Source organism: Prinia subflava, chromosome 12 (assembly GCF_021018805.1).
Source record: "Prinia subflava isolate CZ2003 ecotype Zambia chromosome 12, Cam_Psub_1.2, whole genome shotgun sequence".
Classification (NCBI taxonomy): domain Eukaryota; kingdom Metazoa; phylum Chordata; class Aves; order Passeriformes; family Cisticolidae; genus Prinia; species Prinia subflava.
The window spans coordinates 7,555,954-7,578,428 of NC_086258.1; the positions used below are offsets into that span (position 1 = coordinate 7,555,954).

At 56.0% G+C, this 22,475-nt stretch overlaps 2 protein-coding genes across 3 annotated transcripts; one reads left to right on the plus strand and one right to left on the minus strand.

The window, feature by feature from the left end:
* The first annotated feature begins 120 nt into the window (after positions 1–120).
* Positions 121–11,122, plus strand: CACFD1 (calcium channel flower domain containing 1). The gene is made up of 5 exons (XM_063410046.1): positions 121–484; positions 4,954–5,026; positions 5,833–5,958; positions 6,065–6,172; positions 6,557–11,122. The coding sequence occupies exons 1-5, from the start codon at positions 355–357 to the stop codon at positions 6,648–6,650; spliced, it is 531 nt and encodes a 176-aa protein (XP_063266116.1). The 5' UTR covers positions 121–354; the 3' UTR covers positions 6,651–11,122.
* A 170-nt stretch (positions 11,123–11,292) lies between these two features.
* SLC2A6 (solute carrier family 2 member 6) lies at positions 11,293–16,877 on the minus strand. 2 transcript variants are annotated; one of them, XM_063410036.1, is made up of 10 exons: positions 16,579–16,821; positions 15,914–16,076; positions 15,044–15,250; positions 14,109–14,208; positions 13,388–13,599; positions 13,097–13,249; positions 12,703–12,811; positions 12,294–12,467; positions 11,892–12,037; positions 11,293–11,807 (listed from the first exon to the last, which is right to left on the minus strand). In XM_063410036.1, exons 1-10 carry the CDS (start codon positions 16,677–16,679, stop codon positions 11,652–11,654), a joined length of 1,521 nt encoding a protein of 506 aa, XP_063266106.1. In that variant the 5' UTR covers positions 16,680–16,821; the 3' UTR covers positions 11,293–11,651. The 2 variants fall into 2 exon arrangements, with proteins under 2 accessions (XP_063266106.1, XP_063266104.1); XM_063410034.1 differs by having other exon boundaries at positions 13,097–13,599; positions 16,579–16,877.
* Between the last annotated feature and the right edge of the window lie 5,598 nt (positions 16,878–22,475).

Consider the following 22,475-nt stretch of genomic DNA (forward strand, 5'->3'; position numbering starts at 1 on the left):
GTTCCAGAGCTGCCGTGAGGTGCACGGCCATGCCTGTGCTGATGAATGTGAGCAGCAGAGCTCTGCCCACAGCCTTTTAATGCAAGTGACATCAAAGCCAAAGCCCTGCCTGCTGCCGGGGGGGACCCACAATGCAGCTCGAGACAGCAGTGGAGCAGCTCCAGGCCCGCTGGCATCGCTCTGCAGCCAGCCACCCTCCATTGTCAGCCCTTGGGGCGCCAGGCCCTGCATGGGGACACGCAGACAGAGCCAGGCCTGGCTTTAGGGGCTGTCCCCTGGGCTGGCTGCACGAGGGGGTGACACCTGGGGGCTCAGGTGGGCGGCAGGGCGCTGAGCCCCCGGCGGCTGGGGGAGATGAGCTCGCAGGATGAGCAGTTCCCAGCAGCAGCAGCAGCCCCCGAGGCAGCGGCCGCCTCCGCCGATGAGGGCATGACCTGGTGGTACAGGTGGCTCTGCAGGATTGCCGGGGTCATCGGGGGCATGTGTGAGTATCCCCTTCCCTCTGTGCCCCTCCTGCTGCCTTTGAGGGGGTGGTGTTGGCACAGGGGGCTGTGCCAGGAGGGGTTTTTGGGGTGATGGGTCGGTGCCAGCTCTGGGCACTGGTTTGCTGTGTTTGGGGCAGGAGGGAGAGCGCTGGCTGTGCCTGGGGCGGGGTGGGTGCAGCTGCACACCAGGGATGTGCTCTGTGCTCACCAAGCCTGCTGAACTTTGGTACCCAGCAGCGGGGACGTCACAGGGCAGTCTGCAAATCCCAGAGTTCTCCTTGGCCATGGCACTCCCTGGGAGCAGCAGCTGAGCCCCTGGAGCTGCAGGAGGGCTGTGGGCAGGCACAGTAGATGATTTTACTATGAGCACCATGCTCAGGGCAGGAAGAGCGGCCACAGGGTTTGGTTTATCCTATATTTTGGATGTTTATATGTTCCTGCAACTTGTTTTTCCCCCCATCCTGACTGTCAGAGGATGTTTCCCATTGCTCCTGTTGCTGATTGCAGAAGGCCTGCCCGTGGGTTTTACTGAAGCTGGAGAATGGTTCTGGTTTGTGCTGTGTGTTTTTAAGGGCTTTGGTAGGACACACAGAACGGAGCTGCAGACGCAGAGCGAGTTGGCTGAGCTCAGAATTACCTGCTGCTGAAAAAAATTTTCCCAGGGAAAGAGTCTCAGCAACTTTGCCAGAAATCAGCCTGTCCTGGAGTGCTGTTTTGCTACATTCTATGGAGAGATTAATAGCTCTTAAAAGCAGGAGGGACTGTTATGACCGCTTAGTCTGATCTCCTGCAGAGCACAGGATGGAGAATTTCTTCTGCTTCAGGTCCACGACTTCAAGTTAAACAAGAAGGTTTCTCAGCCAGAGCAGTCAGCCCTGATTTATTCCATCAGCTGGAGCTTTGTGTCTGATCACCCTCTCCCCCTGCCCCTCCCCACGCCTGCCTTTTGCCTTGGCACTGAGCTGCACAACCCCACGATGCTTTTGGAGCTGACATTTACACCCTGTGCTATCACTGGGCAGGCTCCTGAAAACCCTTTTTGTCCTGGCTGGTAAAACTTGTGCTGCTCTCACCGTTTTGTGTGCTGGGTGCTGAAATTCTGGAGGTGTGACAGGATCTGGTGGGATCTGCTCTTAGGGGGCCCCTCCATGCCCTGCCGGAGGCCCCCGCGCTCCTGGCCCGGCCAGCAGCCAGCAGAACCAGCTGGGAAATGTCTGTGGAGCAGGTCCCAGGTGGGGGTTCAGGGGAGCAGCATCTTTCCCACGGGCTGTGGCTGCAGCAAGAGCCTTGGCACTTTTCCTGCAGTTTTATCCCATGCAGAGGGTGATGTGGATGGAGGGTGAGGAGCTGGTGGCACTGCCTCGTGCTGCAGCAGCTGGTGGGTGGCTTGAAAGTGCAAATTTCTTCTTTTTCCCTCTCTGTCCTCGTGTTTCAAAGCAGCTGAATTGTACTTGGATTATTTTCCCAACCTTTTGTTCACGGCTCTGCGACCTCGTGGTTTGTTTTTACAGGAAAGAGGAGAGTTTTATGTCTTTGGGTGAGTCTGGGAGAAGCTTTTGGAAGAAGAGCCAGGCTCTTAACAGGGTTTGCCAAAGATCTGGGGAGTGACAGCTGGCTCTGGAGCCCTGACTGTCTCTTTATCAGGCAGAGAACGAGGCACAAAGTCTCCTAAAGAACAGGGAAAAGGGGGATTGTGAAAAAAACAACCAGTGCCCAGTGCTACCAACACTCCTCTTCAAAGTGCTGCTTGCTCAGCATCACCTTCCTGAAGGTGGATGGTTTGGAGAGGAGGTGATGAATAAACCAGCGGGGCTGGAGTTTGCTGCTGTTCCCAGAGCTCGCTGTGAAAGAACAAAACTAATTTATAAGGATTTTGAACAACTGGATTGTAACACTGCTACAGGGCTGGATTATTTTTTACAGAAGGAAAAATTCCCTCAGAAAGGAAGAGAAACTTCGTTAGTGGAGGTGAGAGCAGCAGACAACATCTGCCACATGCAAACACCTGCAGCCACAACTTGCTTCAGCCAGAAAAATCCAAGGGCTGGAGCAAGAACCAGACAGACAAGGTTCAGGATCCGTTTCTGGCTCCTGCACACGCTGTCTTGGTGACCTTGGCCAAGTCCCTTCTCTCCCTGTGTTCCTGTTTGTAATGGGACGAGGAGAGTCTGTGGCTTTTGTAAAACGCTCTAGGAGCAAAAATAGGCTTGTGTTGAGGACAGTGACCAGCTGCTGGAAATGAATAGAGCCTTTGTAGGGAAGAGTGTCCTTCCCCCCTCTTTTTAGCTCCCAGTTATTTGTCCTTCCTCAGGGACTTGAGATGGGACAGCAGTTAAACAAATGGCAGAACTGTCTGTTTCCCATAGCTTACGTGCCACTGAGCATTATCTGCATTTTAACCCTGTAGTGAGACCTCTGTTCGAAAAGAAAATATTTTAAAAAGAAATTTCTGGCTCGGCAGGGGTGGGATGAGCTCGTGAGGGAGGAACTGATCCTGCCCCAGTGGGACAAAGGATGTACCAGGCTGCTGTGGGATGAGCAGCTCTGCCGAGGAGACCCAAGGTCACCGAGCCTGTCTCTGTGGCTGTTGGCAGCAGCTCTGGGGGCAGTGCTCCTGTGATCCCAAACCTTTGACTCCTTTCCTGCTGCTCTGTGCTTCTGCTGACGTGGGGCTTGCTCAGCTCTGTTTCCTGGGTCATTGGTCCTCTGGCAACTGGGGCGGTTGCTGAGCCAGGACTGCTGCAGGGACACGGTGCTGCAGGGTTGTTTTGGAGTGTTTGGGGACGAAACCAAACCAGAAACCTGGCAAAACAAGCCCTGGTTGGTTTAATTAGGAGAAAAAAACTTGCTTGGGAAAGAACATTCTGCTTCCCTTGGTTTGTTGTGTGCTGGAGCCCTGCTGGGACCTTCCTGGGCCTCTGTGCTCTGCTACCCTGATCAGCAAGGCAGGGCCCTGCCCCAGCCCTGGCTGTGTTTGGGGGATAGCTGAGAGGTTTTGCTGCTCTGCTAATTATGAAGTGCCAGAAAGTCAGCCAGCATTATTGTCAGGAATGTCCTTTCCTGGGGCACAACGAGTGCCACGAGCCTGGGGTGCTTCCCTTCCATCAGCACCCACGGGTTTGGTGCTCATAGGGAGTTAGAACCCCCTGGTTTGTGCCCTGCTCTCCACGCTGCCCACAGCTCCCAGGAATCCTGCTTGCCATTGCTCCTCTCCAGCTGTTTGCACGTGTGACCATGAGCAGATCATCCCACCCTGCTGCCTCAGTTTCCCCTGCAGTGGGGTGACTGATATCAGTCCCTGTGGGATGGGAGGATGAGAAGTCCCTTGGAGCACAGATATTCACACTCCCTCTGGCATATCCCCTCTGCTAGCTGATCTTGTTCTTGCAGGACTCTCCAGAAGATTTAGGGTCCTGTGGGATTAGTTCTAGGAAGTGTTAAAAATTAACGTTTTTTGGTGTTTCCTAAGGCCAGGGGGTCACTTGCTTGTGGGATGACCTTCAGCCTGTCCTGTCATTGCCTGCAGTTCTGCTTCCCAGCCTGGTGAACAAGGATAACTATTTTTAAAGGAACTTTGAGGATTCAGCAATGACTGCTTAGAAGAAACCTTGCAAGCATGTGCCAGGCTTTTGAAGGTCAGGGCTGCTCACAGCAGCTCTGCTCAGGGATCCCTTTAACAGACACCCCAAATCCTCAATCCAGGGCTGCTCTCATCCTCAGAGAGGGACTCTGCTGCTCTCTCTCATCCCCAGGACAGCCTTTAAAGGCTGTAGAATTAATTTTAGCTGGAGTTTCACAGTGTGATGTTGTTTGCTGAGCTGCTGTTTGTTGTTTGCTCCCACCTGGGCTCGAGTTCCTGGTTCCTGCTCTGGCATTGGCAGAGGGAAGGGCCCGTATCAGGTGCCAGGAACACTCTGCAAGTTTAATGAGGCACCAAGGAGGTGGATGCAGCTCAGCTCGGTCCCTGCTGCCTGGTTCTTCTCCCTGAGTTACAGAGCCAGGAGCACTGGGGTGATTTGGGGCTTTATTCACTTCCTTTTGTATTAGCAGAGACCCAAACTTGGCTCTTTTCTGCCCATCTCTGGTGCAGCTGCCCAGAACCAGCAGTGAGTGGCAGAGGCTGGGTTCACCTCTGCTGTATTTATTATTTTTCCTGTGTGCAATTCATGCTTTTGCTGAACTCGCCCTGTGCTGCTCAGAGGTGGAACCTGCTGGCACTGCTTGGGGTAAAGCAGTAGGAATTCCTTGGCACATAAAATCCAGGTGCACGTCCTGGAGTCCATGGGCAAGCAAATGTTGTTGTACACAAGGGAAATAATTGCTGGAACAGCACTCAGAGCAAAAGGATACCACAGGAGGGCTCTTCCCTGCATTCCAGGCTCCTTTTGGGCCACCAGACCTTTCCACCCACCGCCCTGTGCTGGCCAAGGGTGTGCAGGACAGTCACTGAAATCCTCTTTCTTTCCAGCCTGTGCCTGTGCTGGTCTCTGGAACTGTGTCACCATCAACCCCCTGAACATCGCGGCCGGCGTGTGGATGATGTGAGCAGGGTTTCTTTTCATTTTCATTTTCATTTTCCTGCTTTTTCATTTTCATTTTCCTGCTGGGAGGGAGGTGTTGTTAACCAGGCCCCACTGAGAGGGGCAGAGCTGCCCTGCCTGGGCAGAGGATGGGAGTGAAACATCCATCGGGCTCTGGGAATTGCCAGATCTTGCTCCATCAGGCGGGTTGAGATGTTAGGTTTATTCTAGCTATATTATTTCTTTATGCATTTATCACTGCAAGCTTAGCAGATGAGGACATGCTTGGAGACAGAGGTTTGGGTTCACCAGAGCAGCAGGGCAGGAGACCCACTCTTCGTTTATTCTTCTTATTAAATACTTCTAGCAAGGTGACCATGGATTGGAGAGTGGGCATCCCCACCCCTTACCCACATTGGTCAAGGAGGCTGTCATTCAACCTCCCCTTCTCTTGGAGGAGGAATTCATAACAGTGGCAATATTTACAAAACATGATCTTTTGTTTACATTAAGGAGCGTGAGAAGCTGCACACTTCTACTTTAGTATGAACGCTCAGCAAACTAGGAGATCTCAGGGCAACATGCATTTTTAGGTAAATACTGAGATATGCTCGTCCAAAATAAGTCTGGGGCAGCAGAGCTTGGAAATGTGGAAATTATCAAGTGGGGAGAGTGCAGTGGGGCCCAGCCTGACCATTCCCTTCACCTGCACGGGGCATGGGGTGTGTGCTGTCTGTGGGACTGGGGGGGCATCGCTGACTTAATCGTGTTAATTAATTAATTGCTGACTCAGAGTCAGGACTAACCCCAGTTTGCTCTCTCTGGAGGCTCAACGCCTTCGTGCTGTTCCTGTGCGAGGCCCCTTTCTGCTGCCAGTTCATCGAGTTCGCCAACGCCGTGTCCGCCAGGGCCGACCGCCTGCGGGCCTGGCAGAAAGCCGCCCTCTACTGCGGGTGAGGCTGCTCCGGGGGCTGCCCAGGGCACATCCCGGGGAAAAAAGAACCCCCCTGTGCCCCGTGGGGAGCGGGGCTGGCGCTGAGGGCTGCCCCTCTCTTCCAGGATGGCCGTGTTTCCTGTCGTGCTCAGCCTGACGCTGACCACGCTCTTCGGCAACGCCGTCGCCTTCGCCACCGGCGTGCTCTACGGTCTGTCGGCTCTTGGGAAGAAGTAAGAGAGGTCCAGCTGCTCGTGGAGGGCAGGGGAGGGGGAGATGGAGCTCCGTTCACCTCCCTGAGGCTCTGCTTGCCTCTTGCATGGACTGTGCTGAGGGGTGAATGCGACCAGAGAAAATCTCTCTCATCTCAGAGCGCTGGGAGGGAAGGCTGCTGCAGCTCTGAGCTTTTGGGAGTTCAGGCCAGCTCGTCCTGAGGGTGCCTTGCTCTTCTTCCTGCAGCTGTTGGGTGGACGGGCCCAGCTCTGGGGCACAGAGCAGCTCTGGGGGCTGCAGAGGGCTGGCGAGTGTGGTTCCACTGCTGGAATCCCTGGGCATGGAGAGCCAGGCCCCAGCTGGGACAATCCCTGCCATCCCCACGCTGTCCCTTCTCTCCACAGGGGAGATGCCATCTCCTATGCCAGGATCCACCAGCAGCAGAAGCAGATGGATGAGGAGAAGCTCACGGGGACCCTGGAGGGACAGGCTCTCTGAAGGACAGGAGCTCAGGTGGCATCTCCTGGACACTGAGATGGAGGAGACGTGGAAATCCACTCTGCCCTTCCCTCTGTCCTCTCCACTCCTTCCTACACCACGATTTCCCTGGATGCTGCAGCAACTGGAAATCTCAGGGGCTGGGGCAGGCTGTGTCCTCTCCTCACACCAGCAGCCAGACCTCAGCACGTCGCTCCTTCTCAACCCTCAACCCAACATCTCACAGTGCCCCTCGTTTTTAATCTTTTTTTTCTTCTTTTTGCTACAGAGGTGTTGGCCCTCTGAGTGCTGCTTTCCCAGCCTTTTTGGTGTTTTTTTGGAGTCCCCCTTTGGGGAGTGTCCTCTGGATGGGTGAGGAGGGACAGAGGACCTGCCAGTGCAGGTTCCATGAGTTTAGGAGAACTCCCTGGGATGGCCCTTCTAGGTACAACACCTGACCCAGGGTTTGCAAAGCCCCCTGGTGCTTCAGCTTGGTCCTCTTCCATTATTTTAATTATGGGATCAGGTACTGGAGGCACTGGGGAAAGGACTTCCAGCAAAAACCCACCTGAAGATAAAATCCACCCCAGAGCTGCTGGGCACATCCTGGGACCTTCAAAGCACAATCCGTGCTTCCTCTGGATACAGCTGCAGGCAGTTACTGCAATTTACTTAAATTATAAGAATTAATTACTTTGTCTTAAGAAGGGCACTTTTCTTAAGCCTCACTCTTTTACTGGGGTGGGAGGGAAACAATATTTGCTGTACCTCAGCTGAAAAGGAAGTTGTTTCTTGAGCCAAGTGGGATTTTTGCTGGTGTGGGGGTCACTGATGTGCATTCCTGCCTCGTGAGCCTGGGACTCTGCTTTGTCACCTCCCTGCATCCCTCTGGGAAGGGACCTGCTCTTTGCTTGCCTGGTACAGCCTTTGTCTTTGGGGTTGTGATTTTTTGCATCAGCCCCGAGCTGGTTTTGTATGGGAAGGTGGCACATCCTCCCTGTGCAAACAGAGGAGAGGCTGCACCGTTTCAGTGTGGGCAGCTGGGATGTTTTACTTTGCTATTCCAGGCTCTTTCTGTGGTTTTCACATTGTATTTTCTGTTTGCTTTGTACCATGCAGTACAAAACTGCTCACTGAGTCCAGATCCCCCTCTTCTCATCAGTTCATCCTGGGGATTTTAATTTATTTGATTTTTATATGGTCGCTTTTTGTTTTGATTAGGAAAAGGGGGAATAATTTATTTCTAGTTATTTAAGTATTTTGATGGGGCTGATTTTCTCTGATACAGGAGAAAGGAGTGCTCTGTTTCCTGTCCTTCACAGGGCTGCCTCAATTCACCAGGGGTCTCTGAACGCAGGGACAGCCCTGGCTGCTGCAAATTCCAATTTCAGCCTTCAGAGTGTTCCTCAGACACTTGGAAAAAAAGTGTGTTGTCCTTTGACCCCTTTGTCTTTTTCTGGGCCACAAGCTTGACAAACTGTGTTTCCCCCCTCTTCTGGGACAGAGAAGGGAGGAAAACTGGGCTGGGTTGGGACAGCCACCAGCACTGTGTGTCCCCATTTGAATCCTTGGGTACAGAGGGGCTGTGCTGTGGTCTCAGAAATGCTGCTGGAGGCTGAGTGCTCTCTGTCAGAGGGGTCTGAAACCTCTCCTTGGACCCTGCCTTTCCTCAAGCTGCTCCTGTGGGCTGCTGCTTCTTCCCTGGAGCTCAGAGCTGTGAGGATTCTCACCAGTCAGGATTTCCAGAGGCCTCTGCAGCTGGGTGTGGGCACCCTTTTTGTGCAAAGCCACTTCCCCCCTGCCTTTGGACTGGGATTTCTCCAACACTCCTTGTCTGGGATGAAGAGCAGGCACCACCAGCCTGGATTTTTTTCCTTAAAGGCAGCTTTTTTCCATAAAAGCTGTGCTGGTTTGGAGCCCCCAGCCCTTGGCTGATCCCTGGTGCTGAATGCAATGCACGGGCCATTGCCCCACAGCCTCCTGCTGCCTGCAGGGATGGGTGCTGCAGCAGGAATTTGGGATATTCCAGCAGGAATAACCTCTGGGTGGCTCAAGGGCAGAGCCCTGCCTCAGGAATGGGCACCTGCTTTGATTTCAGGGGGGTGTGGGACATTCTGTAGTGTTTAGTAGAGGAATGTTGCAGACTGATGCATGTCAATGTCTCTGGTAGTGCCAGCTTTGCTCTGTGAGTAGTTCTGCTGTAGCTTGAGTGTCAGGAGAGCACAGCTCCAGGGCTGAGACCTCCAGGGTGCTCTGAGGAAGCACAGAACATCTGGGACCCTCTCTGGCCTCGCCTGTCCCTCCTCCTGACGTGGCCCCTGGGGCTGGGGGAGGTGGGTGCTGCTCCAGGTCACCTGCAGGGCTCCTTGGCGTGGGCAGGGTCCACTCTGCTCCCTTGGAGCCCCAGCAGTGCTGTCACCGTGGGGTTTGTGCCTGGGGCTGAGGCAAGAGAAGAATCTGCACTGATCTGCCACCATGAGCAGGTGGCAAAGCTCAGCCCCGAGCTGGAAATGAGCCTCAGGGAACTCCCCTGGAAGAGCTGAGCTGGAGCCTTTGGCCACAGTGCTTGAAGTGTCTGTGCCTGTCACAGCTGCAGGTGGCTCAGATCCGTGCTCCAAGGCTGGTTACTCCTACAGGAGCTGTCTGGAGTGGGAACCCTTGGGAATTTGGGCTGTCTGGTGCAGTTTTGGAACCAAGCCAGACGCTGCCATCGTTGCAGACAGGTTCGGTGACAGCACCTGTGGCTTGTGAGGGCTGCAGTGACAGCCAGTGCATGGTCTCACCTCCGTGTGAGCCTGTTTGGTGGAGATAGGGAGGAGCTTTAGAGTAGTAGCATCCCCGTAGTTAAATGCCAGTGCATGGTGGTTGTTAGTTGTGTTTAGAGGCACCCTCGGGCTGCTTGGAGCTGTGCAAGGACAAATGAAGTTCAAACCCTGCTCTGGAGGTTTCACAGGCTCAACCCAAGCCCTGCTGGGGGCATCCAGGTGGGATGGCTGATCCACAGGGGCTCTGAGAAGCAGGTTCTGCTCTCCAGGCCGTGGAAAGGAGATGCTGTGAGGGCTCAGGGGCGGGTGAGGACAGCAAATTATTGTCACCAAGAGTGGAAGGAGCAGTGGCCTGTCACACACCAGTCACCAGGGCAGCATTTCTGCCACTCTTCCATGGCTCTGCCACTCGTGCGTGTCCCCTGGGGCACCAAGAGCAGAGCAGAGCTCGCTGCCCCGGGCAGGAGCTGCTTGTGTAACACCCATTGATTCTCTGTGTGTGCAGTGAATAAAAACACCATTCTACCTCTGGGAAGAGCCACTGTGATTTCTCAGACTCCAAAGGTTGCAGCAAAAGCCCTCGGGTTTGCTGTGCTGCACAAAGGAGGTCACTCAGAAAATGCTCCTCCGGTGAGGTTCTCTCAGGAGCTGGAGTCCAACCTCATTTCCTAGTGGGGCATTTCCTCCTCAGGCTGAGCCCTGGGAAGCTCAATTCATCTCTGTCATTTTTTTCCTCAGGAAAAAAACATCCACTGTCTTCAGGGAAGGGTTTCAATGAAGGGAAGATATCAAGACCTGGTCCATAGCCATGTGAGAAAGAGAATGCTCGAGCACAGGGCTGCCAGAAACCCTGATCTTCAGAAGGTCAGTGGAAACCAGAGGCTCTTGAGACCTCTCGTAGTCAGGCCATGCTTAGAAAAAGTTGTGTTCCAGCCAGGGCTGAACATCTTTCTGGAAAAGGGTCTCAGCAGCAAAGGGTAGGTTTAATACTGAATGTTTTCTGTGGGTTTTTTTTTTTTTATTTTGGCCCACCACTCTCCCTCTGTCCTAGACTGTTTTAAATTAATGCTGTGATAAAGCACATCTTCTCTTGGGTGATTTCTCATCTCCTGCTGCAGGAGATCAGAATGGCAGCTGGCACATCTGGAGGGCTGGCTCAACCCTGCTGTTTTACCCCTTCCTCCTTGTGACAGCAGGCTGAATGTCCCAGGCGCAGCCCTCGGGGTGCCAAGTGCATTTCAGGAGCTTGGGCACAGCTCAGCCTTTGTGCTTCTGCCCTTTTGGGAGGAGTCAGGCAGGACTAAGCAAGGCCATTTGTTCCTCACAGCCATAACCACTTCCTGCAGCCGTGTTTTACCTCGGGTTAGCTCTAAAAAACAATTATAAAAAAGTTCCTAATCTCACAGGACACACAGGAAAGGGGTAAGACTGATTTGCTACTAACTATGCAGTTGAAATCTCAAAGTGATGGAGGTGGAGGCTCCTCCACCTCCCTCTTTATGGGTGGGTCAAACCCCAGGGTGGGAAGGACCCACCCCAGCACAAAGTGTTGTCAGTTCTCACTGTGTCTTTTCCACAGGGAATCACTTGCACTACAGCTGAATGTTTGTCTGTTCCCATTCTTTTGTGCTGGGTTTTCTTTGTGAACTGTATTTGGTCTTGTTCATTAGGCTTCTAGTGTAATGTGTGTTTTTAGAGCAATAAAACGTGGCAGCTTTTTATACAAAAGATCTGGCTCTGCCTCTTTCACGGTCCTTGAGTGCCTGAGACTCCTCTGGGGAGCTGCAGGCTGCTGTGGTCCCCTTGTCACAGCCCTGCTCTGCCTCTCCCATCCCTCCCTTCTCTGCAAATCAAGGCAATGTCCTGCAGTTGAAGGCAAAACTGTTTTATTCCTGCAGCTACAGGATGAGCTTTTGCCAGAACGGCTCCAGCTGTAAACTCAGCTCCAGCCGAGCCCTCAGAGGCTGCTGAGCAAAGGACAGCCGTGGTCTCCTGTCCACAGCCACACCATCATCCTTCAGGACACCTTCATCTCCAGCCTGCCCTGTGAGCTGCTCCCATCCCAAGGACTGACAGGTTGTGCAGAGAGCAACAGGTAGTGTTGGGTGACAGGAAGGGAAGGTAAAGTTCCAGCTGGCAGCTTCTACAGCCAGAGCCAGACGATCACTGCTGCCCTTTCCTCTCCCACAGGGAGCTCCAGCCTCCACTTCCAGCAGCACAAGTTTGCTTTGTCCTCCAGCCTGGGCACGGGCAGCTCCTACCTCAGGAACGACCTCCGGCCGGTCCTGAAGAAGGCCTCGATCTGCTCCAGGGACCTGCCTTTGGTTTCAGGCACATAGCAGCCCGTGAAGAAGATGTTCCCAGCACTGATGACAGCGAAGAACAGGAAGGGCACCTCGAGGCCGAAGGCGTTCTGGAAAGTGAGGCAGAAACCAGCTGTGAGTGGTGCAGAGAGAGGCTGAGGAGGGGCTGCTGGCACCCCCCGGGCAGTACCCACCACGACTGGGAGGAAGAACTGGGTCAGGGTGAAGGCTGTCAGCCAGCTCACGACCACACAGAGGCCCGAGGCCACCCCACGGGCTTTGAGAGGGAGGATCTCGGACATGAGCAGCCAAGTGATGGGGCCCCAGCCCATGGCGTAACCTGCAGGGGAGGAGGGCAAGGGGGTCAGGCTTAGAATGTCACTGAGGAGGGCAGAAGAGCCCTGAGCAATCCTGCAATCATTATCCATCCGATTCATGTCACTCCTCAAAGTGACTTCAGAGCCACCTTTCTGTTCTTCCCAGGGACATCTGCCTCCCTTCCAACTCCAGCCCCAATCTCTGTGCTGCACATCGCCCTGCCTTGGTGAGAAACACCCTCCCCTGGCTGGGGCCCGTGCTGGGCTCCCTGCACCTACCCATGATGAAGAGCATGGTTGCCAGCAGGGGGATGAGGGTGATGTAGTTTGTTGGCTCGGCAGGGAGGCGGGCAGAGCTCGCCAGGGTGGCGTTGGCCACGGTGCCGTTGTGAGAAGCTGGCACCAAGTGGATGTAGAGCCCCATGGTGAGGTTGGAGACCAACATGACACCAGCTGTGGAGAGAGGCAGCAGCACAGTGAGAGGGAGGCGTGAGGGAGCCTCTCCATGCCCAGCTCCTGGGAATACCCCTCTGAGGAGCTGAACCAGCACCAAGGGAATGAGACCGCCCTGCCTCCCTGAGCTTCGTAGGGCTGAAGTTTCCACTCCTGCACACTTGCAGAGCTCCTGCAAATCCTTCAATAAGAGCTGCCCTTGGGAGGAGAATGGGAGAAGTGGAGAGAGCCGTACCTGATACAAAGAGGAGAATCTTCCTCCCAGCTTTATCCATCGACACAGCAGCGATGGCCACTGCGGACAGACGAACCAGGCCCACCAGAGCTGCGTCGTACTCTGCTTTCTGCAAAATAACAGTGGGGAAGCTGAGCTGGGAGAAGGGGCAGGTCCCAGCTGCTGATGACTTGGCCAAGGCTGTTCTCCCAATGGGAGACTGGAGATGATGAGCCTGAAGCTCAGAGGAGGAGCAGGGAGACAGTGAGGCCAGTCCTGCTCCCCGTCTTCCCTCAGCCTTTTGCAGGGCAGGTCCTTTAAAAAAGGGTTTTATATCTGTAGGGAACTGGGAGCATTGGGCAGCCCCCACTGAAGGCCCAGGCAGCCTGAGCAGGAGCTGAGCCCCAGGGCTCACCAGGATGACAGATGTTTTCTTGAATATTGGCTGCAGGTACACGAGGATGCAGGTGACCCCCGAGAGCTGCTGCAGGAACCTCATTCCCCCCGCAATCAGGATGGGCTTGTAAAGGAAGGGGTCCTTGAGCTCAGCACAGGACACCCGACGGCTCTGGAGGGGACAAAGGCAGGAACACGAAGTCAGAACACCTCTGGGAACCACCTGGCAGCCAGAGGGGGGCTCAGGAGTTGCCCAGTGGATGGATTTTGCAGTTTTCATGTTACATCTCCCTGTGCTGAGCTTCCTCACCTGCTTCCTCACGCTGTCCTTGATCTGCTCGTACTCCCGGGCGTAATCTGTGTCCTCACCCCGCAGCCAGCACAGGGAGCCCAGGGCCTCCTCCTCCTTGCCCTGGGAGAGCAGGAACCGGGGCGAGTTGGGCATGAAGCAGAGCAGGAGGACCATGGCAAGCACCGGCACCTCCCCGGCCACCGCCAGCCAGCGCCAGTCCAGGACCAGCCCTGCCAGAGCAGCACAGTTAGGGAGAAAACACTCAGGAATGGGTGTCCTGGCCTTGCCTCCACCTGGGCACCCCAATGATTTAATTTAATGAACCCAGCGGGAAAAAGAGGAATAATAAAAAACAAGATTTCGACTGTATTCTCTCCTATTACAGCAGCATTTCCAGCAGCATGATGTGGGGAAATCGCAGCAAATCTGAGAGGATCCAGCAAGACCCTGCAGCAAGCAGGGCACGTGCTGGCAGGTGATGCACAGGGTGCTGTGCCCTTCAGCCCTGGCACAACCTCATCAGGACCTGGAGCACAGCGATTGCCACAGCTCCGTGTGGGCTGTGGATTCATCCCTCAGCGCACACACACCAGAGCAAGGGGCATCGATGGCCCTGTGCAGCCCCCTCAGCACAGCTGTGGTGGTGGCTACGAGGGGAACAAGCCCTCCCCTCACTGAGAAGGTTCATTTTAAACTCCCCCTCCCCTCCTGGACACAGGGACAGCAGGGAGATACTTGCCCAGTGCGTACAGGACGAGGGAGCCCAGCACTGCCATGATCTGGGGACAGGCACCCAGCATCCCCCTGACCCCCGGGTGGGAGATCTCCGAGATGTAAACCTGGGCAGGGACAACACACACTTCAGAGAGCTGCAACACCCCCTGGTCACCCGCTGTCCCTGCCCACTGTCACCTCGCAGTCATACCCTGTGACCAGAGGAACCCCAAATTGCTGGGGAATTGCCCTCTGGGGTTGGGACATGATGGTTCCAGCTGCACCTGGCCAGAGGAGGGGACAGCCTGGCCGGCAGCACCACTTCCCTCCTCCCCCGGTGTGGGAGAAGTGCTCAAGTGCCTCCGTTACTGGAAGGAGGTGCCCTGGTGTTACTCAACTCCTGCCTTCCCCTCTGTGTGAAACACGAGGCTGGTGTTTGGGAGGAAATAACTGCAGGGAGGAGCAGGGGCTGAGGACCTGCCTCGTCCTTCCTGCAGGCGAGGAAGTCCAGCACCAACGGGCTCAACCCCGTGCCAGGGCTGCGAAGCGGGCACACCCTCCCCATCTCCTCCTGCTGCATCCTCCCCATCCCCGCCTGCTGCATCCTCCCCATCCCCGCCTGCTGCATCCTCCCCATCCCCGCCTGCTGCATCCTCCCCATCCCCGCCTGCTGCATCCTCCCCATCTCCTCCTGCTGCATCCTCCCCATCCCCGCCTGCTGCATCCTCCCCATCCCCGCCTGCTGTATCCTCCCCATCCCCGCCTGCTGCATCCTCCCCATCCCTGCCTGCTGCATCCTCCCCATCCCCACTCGCCCACACACAGCCCCGGGGCTCTGCTGATGCCGGGGGTGCCCCCAGCATCATCCCCCAGCCCATCCAGGGCCCCACAGCACCTCCTGCCCTGCAACCCCCAGTTCATCCGCAGCACCCCCTGCCTGGCGTTTCCCCGGCACCTTACCGGGATGGAGGCGGAGGTGACTCCGCCGGCGTAGCCCGTCAGCACCCGGCCCAGCAGCAGCATCCAGAGGCCCTGGGCTCCGGCCAGCAGCGCGTATCCCAGCGCCGAGGGCAGAGCCGAGAACATGATGCTCAGCTTGCGGCCCAGGCAGTCGTTGAGCAGCATCGTGCTGAGCCCGCCCGCCGCCGCTCCCAGCGTGAACACCGACTGCGGGGCAGGCAGAGGGGCCGGGTGAGCCTGGCATCCCCCCGGGCACACCGCTCCTCTGCCCCCATCCTGCCCCTAGCTCCGAACCCGGGCTCTGTGTGAGACTGGCACCCCCCGGGCATCCCCCGGCTCTGCCCCCATTCTGCCCCCCATCTCCTGACCCCGAACCTGGGCGCTGTGTGAGCCTGGCACCCCCCAGGCACACCGCTGCTCTGCCCCCATCCTGCCTCCAGCTCCTCACCTTGAACCCGGGTGCTGTGTGAGCCTGGCACCCCTGGTTCTGCCCCCCAACTCCAGACCCCGAACCCAGGCGCTGTGTGAGCCTGGCATCCCCCGGGCACACCCCTGCTCTGCTCCCATCTTGCCCCCAGCTTCTCACCCTGAACCTGGGCGCTGTGTGAGCCTGGCACCCCCGGTTCTGCCCCCCAACTCCTGACCCCGAACCCGGGCGCTGTGTGAGCCTGGCATCCTCCCAGGCACACCCCTGCTCTGCTCCCATCTTGCCCCCAGCTCCTCATCCCAAACCGGGGTGCTGAGCCTGGCACCCCCCAGGCATGCCCCGGCTCTGCCCCCCAATTCCTGACCCCAAACCAGGGTGCTGTGTGAGCCTGGCACCCCCCGGGCACCCCCGGTTCTGGCCCCATCCTGCCCCCATCTCCTCACCCCAAACCAGGGCGCCGTGTGCTGGTCCAGCCTCAGCGCAGGGCTGGGATGAGCCTCCAGGGCAGGGATGACGGGGGAGGGATAAACCAGGGCGAAGCCGAAGCTGAAGTTGCCCAGGACAGCGGCAAACACAGCCAGGTAGAGCCGCTTGTTGTGGAGGCTCCTGAGGGAGGCACGGAGAGACGGGGACGTGTTGGGTGCCAGCAGAAAGTTAAACCCTGCTTCCCGCAGCCTTTGCCGGGGCTCTGGTGACACTCAGAGAGGGATTTTCCTGGGGAATGGCCCTGCACAGCCCCAGGCTGGTGGGGTTTCTCTGAGCTCCTGCTCCATTGGTGTGCCAGGCAGTTTTCAGGGGGTTCAACAAAGCAAGAAAAGCAGAAGCTGGAGCTGGGTGGCACCGAGGACCCAGCAGCAGCCGGTTCATCCCAGCAGAGCAAGGAAAAAGTTCTTTCAAAGCCCCCGTGCCCCCCAGCAGGACCTCATTCCCCCATAGGAGTCACACAAACCCATCGGGCTTCCAAGTGGGCTCTTCCAGCCACCTTGGGCAGGATGAGATTCCCCTCAAAGCAACTCAGGAGCGGCAGGAATATGGAACAGCTCTTCCTCAGCTCCCCCAGCCCACAGCCCAACCTCTGCCCACCGTGTGGCCCCAGCCTGGTGCTCACCTCAGGTACTCCTTGTCGAGCCTCCTGGCAGTGCCCTCGGGGAAGGTGCGGTACGAGGAGCTCGGGCTCCTCACCAGGGGCTGGCGGTCCCCGCGCTCCATGGCCCGGCGGGGCGGATGCTGGGGCTGCCCAGGGGAAGGGAGGAAGAGGCAGCTGAAAGCGAAAGGGGAGAGGCTGCCTGGCTGTTGCCAAATCAGAGAAATCTGTGCCTCGTGGGCTTGCACCCTGCTGCCCCTCAGCAGGAAACTGGGGGGGCCGGAAAACCAGCAGGAGGAGGGAGAGGCACGGGGTGACAGTGACGGTGACAGAGGTGCCCTGCAGCCTCCACCCTGCCCAGCCCCACGGACACCAAACCCTCCCACTGCAGGGGCACTTGCAGGGATGGCCCTCACAGAGCTGTGCTCACCAGTAGAAACGTCCCTTTGCTGAGACCACGTCTCTGCCACTGAGGAACTGGTACCAGACTGGCCCAGTTCTATTCACAAGGGAAAATTCCATCTGTGGGAGCCTCCAGAGCCACCCTGGGAAAGGGTTTCCAGTGTAGAACAGAGGCGGGGAAGAGGAAGGAGAGGAAAGCAGAGGGAGGTGAATGTGGAGCGGGCACAAGGAGCAGGGGACGGGGATGAAGGGCAGCGATGAGGATGGAAAAGGGGAGGGCAGCATCTCTGCCACAATGGGTGGGCCCAGGCTGCCCATGGGTGCCTTTCCCCCCTCACCCTGATCCCTCCAGCCCCACAGGGCTCCTTGGGCAGCGTTGTGCTGGGACATCTGCAGGTTTTGAGGGGCTGCAAGATCCAAACTCCTGCTGTAGGAAAGGGCTTAGTCTGACTTGCTAGCTCTGAACCCAAAGGCAGTTGGATTTAATTAGCAAAAGGTCTATTTCCCCTAACTACTGCAGTGCTCCTCTTGTTTCCACCATTCCCCTTGGGCCTTGGTGCTTTTTGGAACATGTGGATGGTTTCTGTGCCCCCAAGCCTGCGTGGGAGCTGCAGTGACACCTCAGGAGCTGCTGTGTCTTCCCTCCGTGCAAACCAGTTCTCCTTCTGCAACCACCAAGAGCTGCCTTTACTGTCTGGTCCTGCAGGGGATTTACAGCTGACTCAGGCACTCGGGGCTCTGATTTCCCTGTAAAAAGAAAGGTCATAGATTGGGGGGGGACAGAGGGGTGGGCAAGACAGCTCATCCAAAAAAATCCCAGCTCTGTGTTGGTCTGAGCAGGGAGGTCACAACAGACCTGCAGCTGGTCCCTGTGCCCGGGGCTCCCCTTCCACAGCAGACACCACCACTTTCCTCCCTTGCCTGCACTTTACTCCATGAATTTGGGCTGGCTCCCACTACACGATTTTGCAGCATCCCCCCGCCCCTGAAACACAGAGGGTTCTCCAGTTTCTCTGCAGATTTGTCAACTGCTTCGAGCAGGAAATTACTTTGTGTCTTGAAAACCCTCCAAGCACCTGTAAGGCCGGGAAGCTCGGGGGGGAGCTGCTGTCTGTGCTGCTCTTGGCTCAGGGCTGAGCCCTCGGGCAGGTCTGTCCCTGAGTGTCCCCTGAGGGAAGGGGGTCCCTCGGGTGTGGTGGAACAGGTTCTTGCACCACATCCTCACTCTGCCCTTTGGTTTTGGTGTTTTTTTTTCTAAAAGTGCATTTTTGGTAAGGAATAAAGGATCCACCACCTTGCTCCAGATCTCCCTGACCTGCTGTGGGTCCTTCCAGAACAGACTAGGGGTGGGTCAGGTGAAATCAGCGTTGTCTGTGGTGGGCTGTGCTTGGCCATCATCACATGGCAGTGGCTCCTGCACGTCTGCAGCAATAACAGCTCCAGGGTGAGCTAGGGAGGGCTGAGGTGCCCACTTTGGGAAAGCAGAGCAACCCCTGGCTGATTAAAGGGCAATCTGGTTTTGTTGAGAGCTGTTGGCTGCTTCGGCTGAGTGATGCATTGCTCCAGCTCCCCAGGACCTTCCTCCCCCCTCCACAGCTGGGAGATAGATCACGAACATATGCAAAAAAATAACCAGCATCAAAGCCACTTGGCAACTCGGCTAACCCAATTCATAAATTAATTTCTATCCCTCTTGTAAGGGAGAAATCAGTCACTCCTCAGGGCTATCCATCTCCATCGCTCATCTGGCCACATCCTTTCATAAATCTTGCTGTGAGCCTGAGCTGGTGAGTTCTGGGTCAGGATGGAAGAACGCCCGATGTCTGTGCTGGGTTGGGGCAGCTCCGGGGCTGCTTTGCCCTGGGCTGGGGCAGGGATGGTTCTCTCTGCATCCCCCACATCCCAAGGCTGGAGCAGAGCTGGGGTTTTGGTGCTGCTGAGTGGGTGATTTTGGGGAGCGTGGTTGCTGCTGAGGAGCCATCAGGGTGGTGCAGAGGCACAGGGATGAAATATTTCCATGCAAATCAGCGTGTGCTGGGTTTGCAGAGCCGTGCAGGAGGTGCCTGGTGGCTGCTGGAGACACAGGGGGTGCAGGTGGGAGCTTTGTGGGGTCTGGCCTGGTGTTGGATACACCCCTGGGGCACTCCAAGCTCAGGAGGCGGCTCCAGCTGCTCCTCTCACAGCTTTCCAAACCCTCATGGCTTTGGAAAATAATGCCTTCACCCCTCCATGGGCATCAGCACCTGGAGGCCAGGTTAGCTTTTCCAACCAGGCAGACAGAACTCAGCTCTTCCCTGGCTGAATCCCTCACCCCACTCCCCCTGCAGAGGAGAAAATCACCACCTTGCAGGCTGCCATCTGTTTATTTGCTCGGACTCTGAACCTGCTGAAACGTCTTTCGATGGATGAAGGAACGCAGAGTAGAAGAACAGAGCCTGGCAGGCTGCATGGTGAGTGGAAAATAGTTTTTTTGGGGCTTTCTGGAGTTTGAAGGGCTGATGATGGATGTGCATGCGAGGGATGGTAATGGCTTTGTAAGTATCCAGACTCAGAGCAGAGGAGTAACTCTGCCTAAGAGACTGAGAAATGTGTGTGGGACAGGATCCTCCCCGCTCTGACACGGAGATGAGTGATGGAGTGCTGCAGGTTTTGGGAAGAGAGGCTGGCATGGGCTGCATGTATTGGAAAAAAGGTGCAGCTAGCTTTGAAATCACCTTCAATCTTCGCTGTGAATGCCTTGGAAAAAGCTGCATCTTGCCTCGGAATGAGGCTGGAGGAGCTTGCAGTGATCTGAGAGGGGCTTGCTGTGGTTCTGAGCTGCTGGGCAGGGCTGGTGCTGCCTGTGCCTCCTGGCTTCCCTCTTCCTGCCTTCCCACTCGGCTCCCGGTGTCCAGACCTGCTGACAAAATTGATGGGTTTATGTGGAAATTTTGTGGGGATAAATATTTGCCTGTCAGCAGGTCTGGGTCAGAGTGTGATTTCCCATGTGCCATTTGGAAATGACATTTCCAAACAAAATTAGAATTTCTCATTGAGGTTATTTGGGGTTTTTTTGTCATTCGTATGTTGGGAAATGGTTGAATTTGGGGAGTTTCCTTGTTGCCATGAAAATGGAAGAGTTGTTCACCTCCCCATGCTTGGAGTGAGGGGTTTTGGTGTCCCATTTCCAGCCTGGCTAACCCAGGAGCTGGGATGACTGGGAGATGTCTGTGTGCCCTCCAGCTGGGTGGGGGATGTACCAAAAGTGGGAGATTTTAACCTGCTTGTGGGACTTTTTTTTTGAGGTCACGTGAAATCTCGTGACCCACAAATCCCAGTGGCCGTGGGTACAAGTGAAACTGGGAGAGTGGATAAAAAGGGGACGTGGGGAAAGGCTGTGGGTTTCCAGCCCTTCCTGTGCCATGTGGTGACTTTGTCACCCACTGTGACTTCTGTGACAGCTTTGGGGGTGAGCAGTGTCAGGGCAGGACACTCTCCTGGATGCTGGATGTCCCCAGGGCTGTGGTGGCTCCTGGGAGAGGGAGGGACCCCTGGATGTCCTTGCACCCCTTGGATCTGTCCTGCCTTGCCTGGATGCTGTGGCTGGGTCACCTGTGCAGTGACAAACGCAGGGCTGGCTGTCCCCAGGGCCGCTGTGATTTTGGATTTTCCACACAACCTGGGCAGGGCAGGATGAGCTGGGATGCTCCAGCTGGGATGGGCCCCGATGGCTCTCAGTGCCCTGGTGCTGAGCCAGGCTGGGGTTTGGGTGCTGGGTGAAAACTTGGTGAGCACAGGGCTGCACATCCACGGGAATCCCTGCAGGGATTCTCCAAGGCAGGTTTGAGAGGCTGATGGTGACCTGTGGCCTTGGGACACGATTCTGCCACTGCCAGGCTCAGCCCACATCCAGAATGCAGCCACAGGGGCTAAAAACTGAATTTTGAGAACAAGTGCAAGAAATATCCTGCACATCCAGAGGCACCAGCAAGGTTTTGGACACTCTGTGTTTGCTGGCAGGTGGCAGGATAAATAAAATTATTTGAAGAAGAATTTTAAGTGCATTTTTATTTTTACTGTGTCCCATTGGAGCTGCTGGGCCAGGCTTTGGAGCAGTGCCTGTTGTGATGCCACAACCTGGATTTTTTGGATCCCCTTTCCCTTGCCCACTTCTGCTGGGTATTTTGAAGCTGCTTTGTCTTTGATGGCAGGGACTGGATTTCTTTACACTTTGGACAAAAAAAACTCCCCCCTAAATTCCTGAGAGCTGCTGCCTGCTCCTTCCTTGGCTCCGTGTGGGTTTTGCCTGTTTAATATGATTTAAAAAGAAAAAAAAATAGGAAAACAAAACATATCATTTCCTTGCTTTAATGTGAGCCAATTATGGCTCGCAGGCTGTTAACTTCATCACCACTTCTTCCAACAAAGCCCTTGGTAAAATAAACCACAGCAGAGCTGCCTTCCCTGGACCTGCTGTCCATCACATCCTCGAGCCACAGAATTTTATCCATCCCCCTAGGCTGGAAAAAAAAACCCACCCCAGTGGCTCTGTCCCACACATGCCCAGTAAAATTTCCCAGCACTTGTTGTACATGTGCTGCCGGATACCAACTGGAAAGGAGATTAGTGCTCAGACTCTTCCCTGGGCTGTCTGCCCCTCCTAATGAGGAACACATTGGAGCACGGCCGCCGCTCCAAATGGCAAAATCAGGAGGGTTTGGGAGGGTGGAGGGTGCCAGGGCGTGGGGCAGAGGGGCTGGAGTGTGCCAGCAGGCAGGGAGAGCACACAGGGGGCTGTGCTGGGCACAGGGGGCACCGGGGGCTGTGTCCACTGGCAGGGTGGCACAGGGTACCAGGGGTGCTCTGTGGGTGCTCTGTGGGTGCTCTGTGGGTGTTCTGTGGGATGTTCTGTGGGTGCTCTGTGGGTGCTCTGTGGGTGCTCTGTGGGTGTTCTGTGGGTGTTCTGTGGGATGTTCTGTAGGATGTTCTGTGGGTGATCTGTGGGTGCTCTGTGGGTGCTCTGTGGGATGTTCTGTGGGATGTTCTGTGGGTGTTCTGTGGGATGTTCTGTGGGATGTTCTGTGGGTGTTCTGTGGGATGTTCTGTGGGTGCTCTGTGGGGTGTTCTGTGGGTGCTCTGTGGGGTGTTCTGTGGGTGTTCTGTGGGTGTTCTGTGGGTGCTCTGTGGGTGCTCTGTGGGATGTTCTGTGGGTGTTCTGTGGGTGCTCTGTGGGATGTTCTGTGGGATGTTCTGTGGGTGCTCTGTGGGTGCTCTGTGGGTGCTCTGTGGGATGTTCTGTGGGATGTTCTCTGGGATGTTCTGTGGGTGTTCTGTGGGTGCTCTGTGGGTGCTCTGTGGGTGCTCTGTGGGATGTTCTGTGGGTGTTCTGTGGGTGCTCTGTGGGTGCTCTGTGGGTGTTCTGTGGGATGTTCTGTGGGATGTTCTGTGGGTGCTCTGTGGGATGCTCTGTGGGATGTTCTGTGGGTGCTCTGTGGGCGTTCTGTGGGCGCTCTGTGGGTGTTCTGTGGGTGCTCTGTGGG

Coding starts and splice junctions, on each gene's coding strand:
- CACFD1 (XM_063410046.1), top strand. CDS start 355: ATGAGCTCGCAGGATGAGCAGTTCCCAGCAGCAGCAGCAGCCCCCGAG. Junction 5,027..5,832: donor GCGGCCGGCGTGTGGATGAT/GTGAGCAGGGTT, acceptor CTCTCTCTGGAG/GCTCAACGCCTTCGTGCTGT. Junction 6,173..6,556: donor CTGTCGGCTCTTGGGAAGAA/GTAAGAGAGGTC, acceptor TTCTCTCCACAG/GGGAGATGCCATCTCCTATG.
- SLC2A6 (XM_063410034.1), bottom strand. CDS start 16,679: ATGGAGCGCGGGGACCGCCAGCCCCTGGTGAGGAGCCCGAGCTCCTCG. Junction 15,251..15,913: donor ACACGGCGCCCTGGTTTGGG/GTGAGGAGATGG, acceptor CCTGCCCCGCAG/TCGGTGTTCACGCTGGGAGC. Junction 12,468..12,702: donor GATTCTCCTCTTTGTATCAG/GTACGGCTCTCT, acceptor CTCTCTCCACAG/CTGGTGTCATGTTGGTCTCC.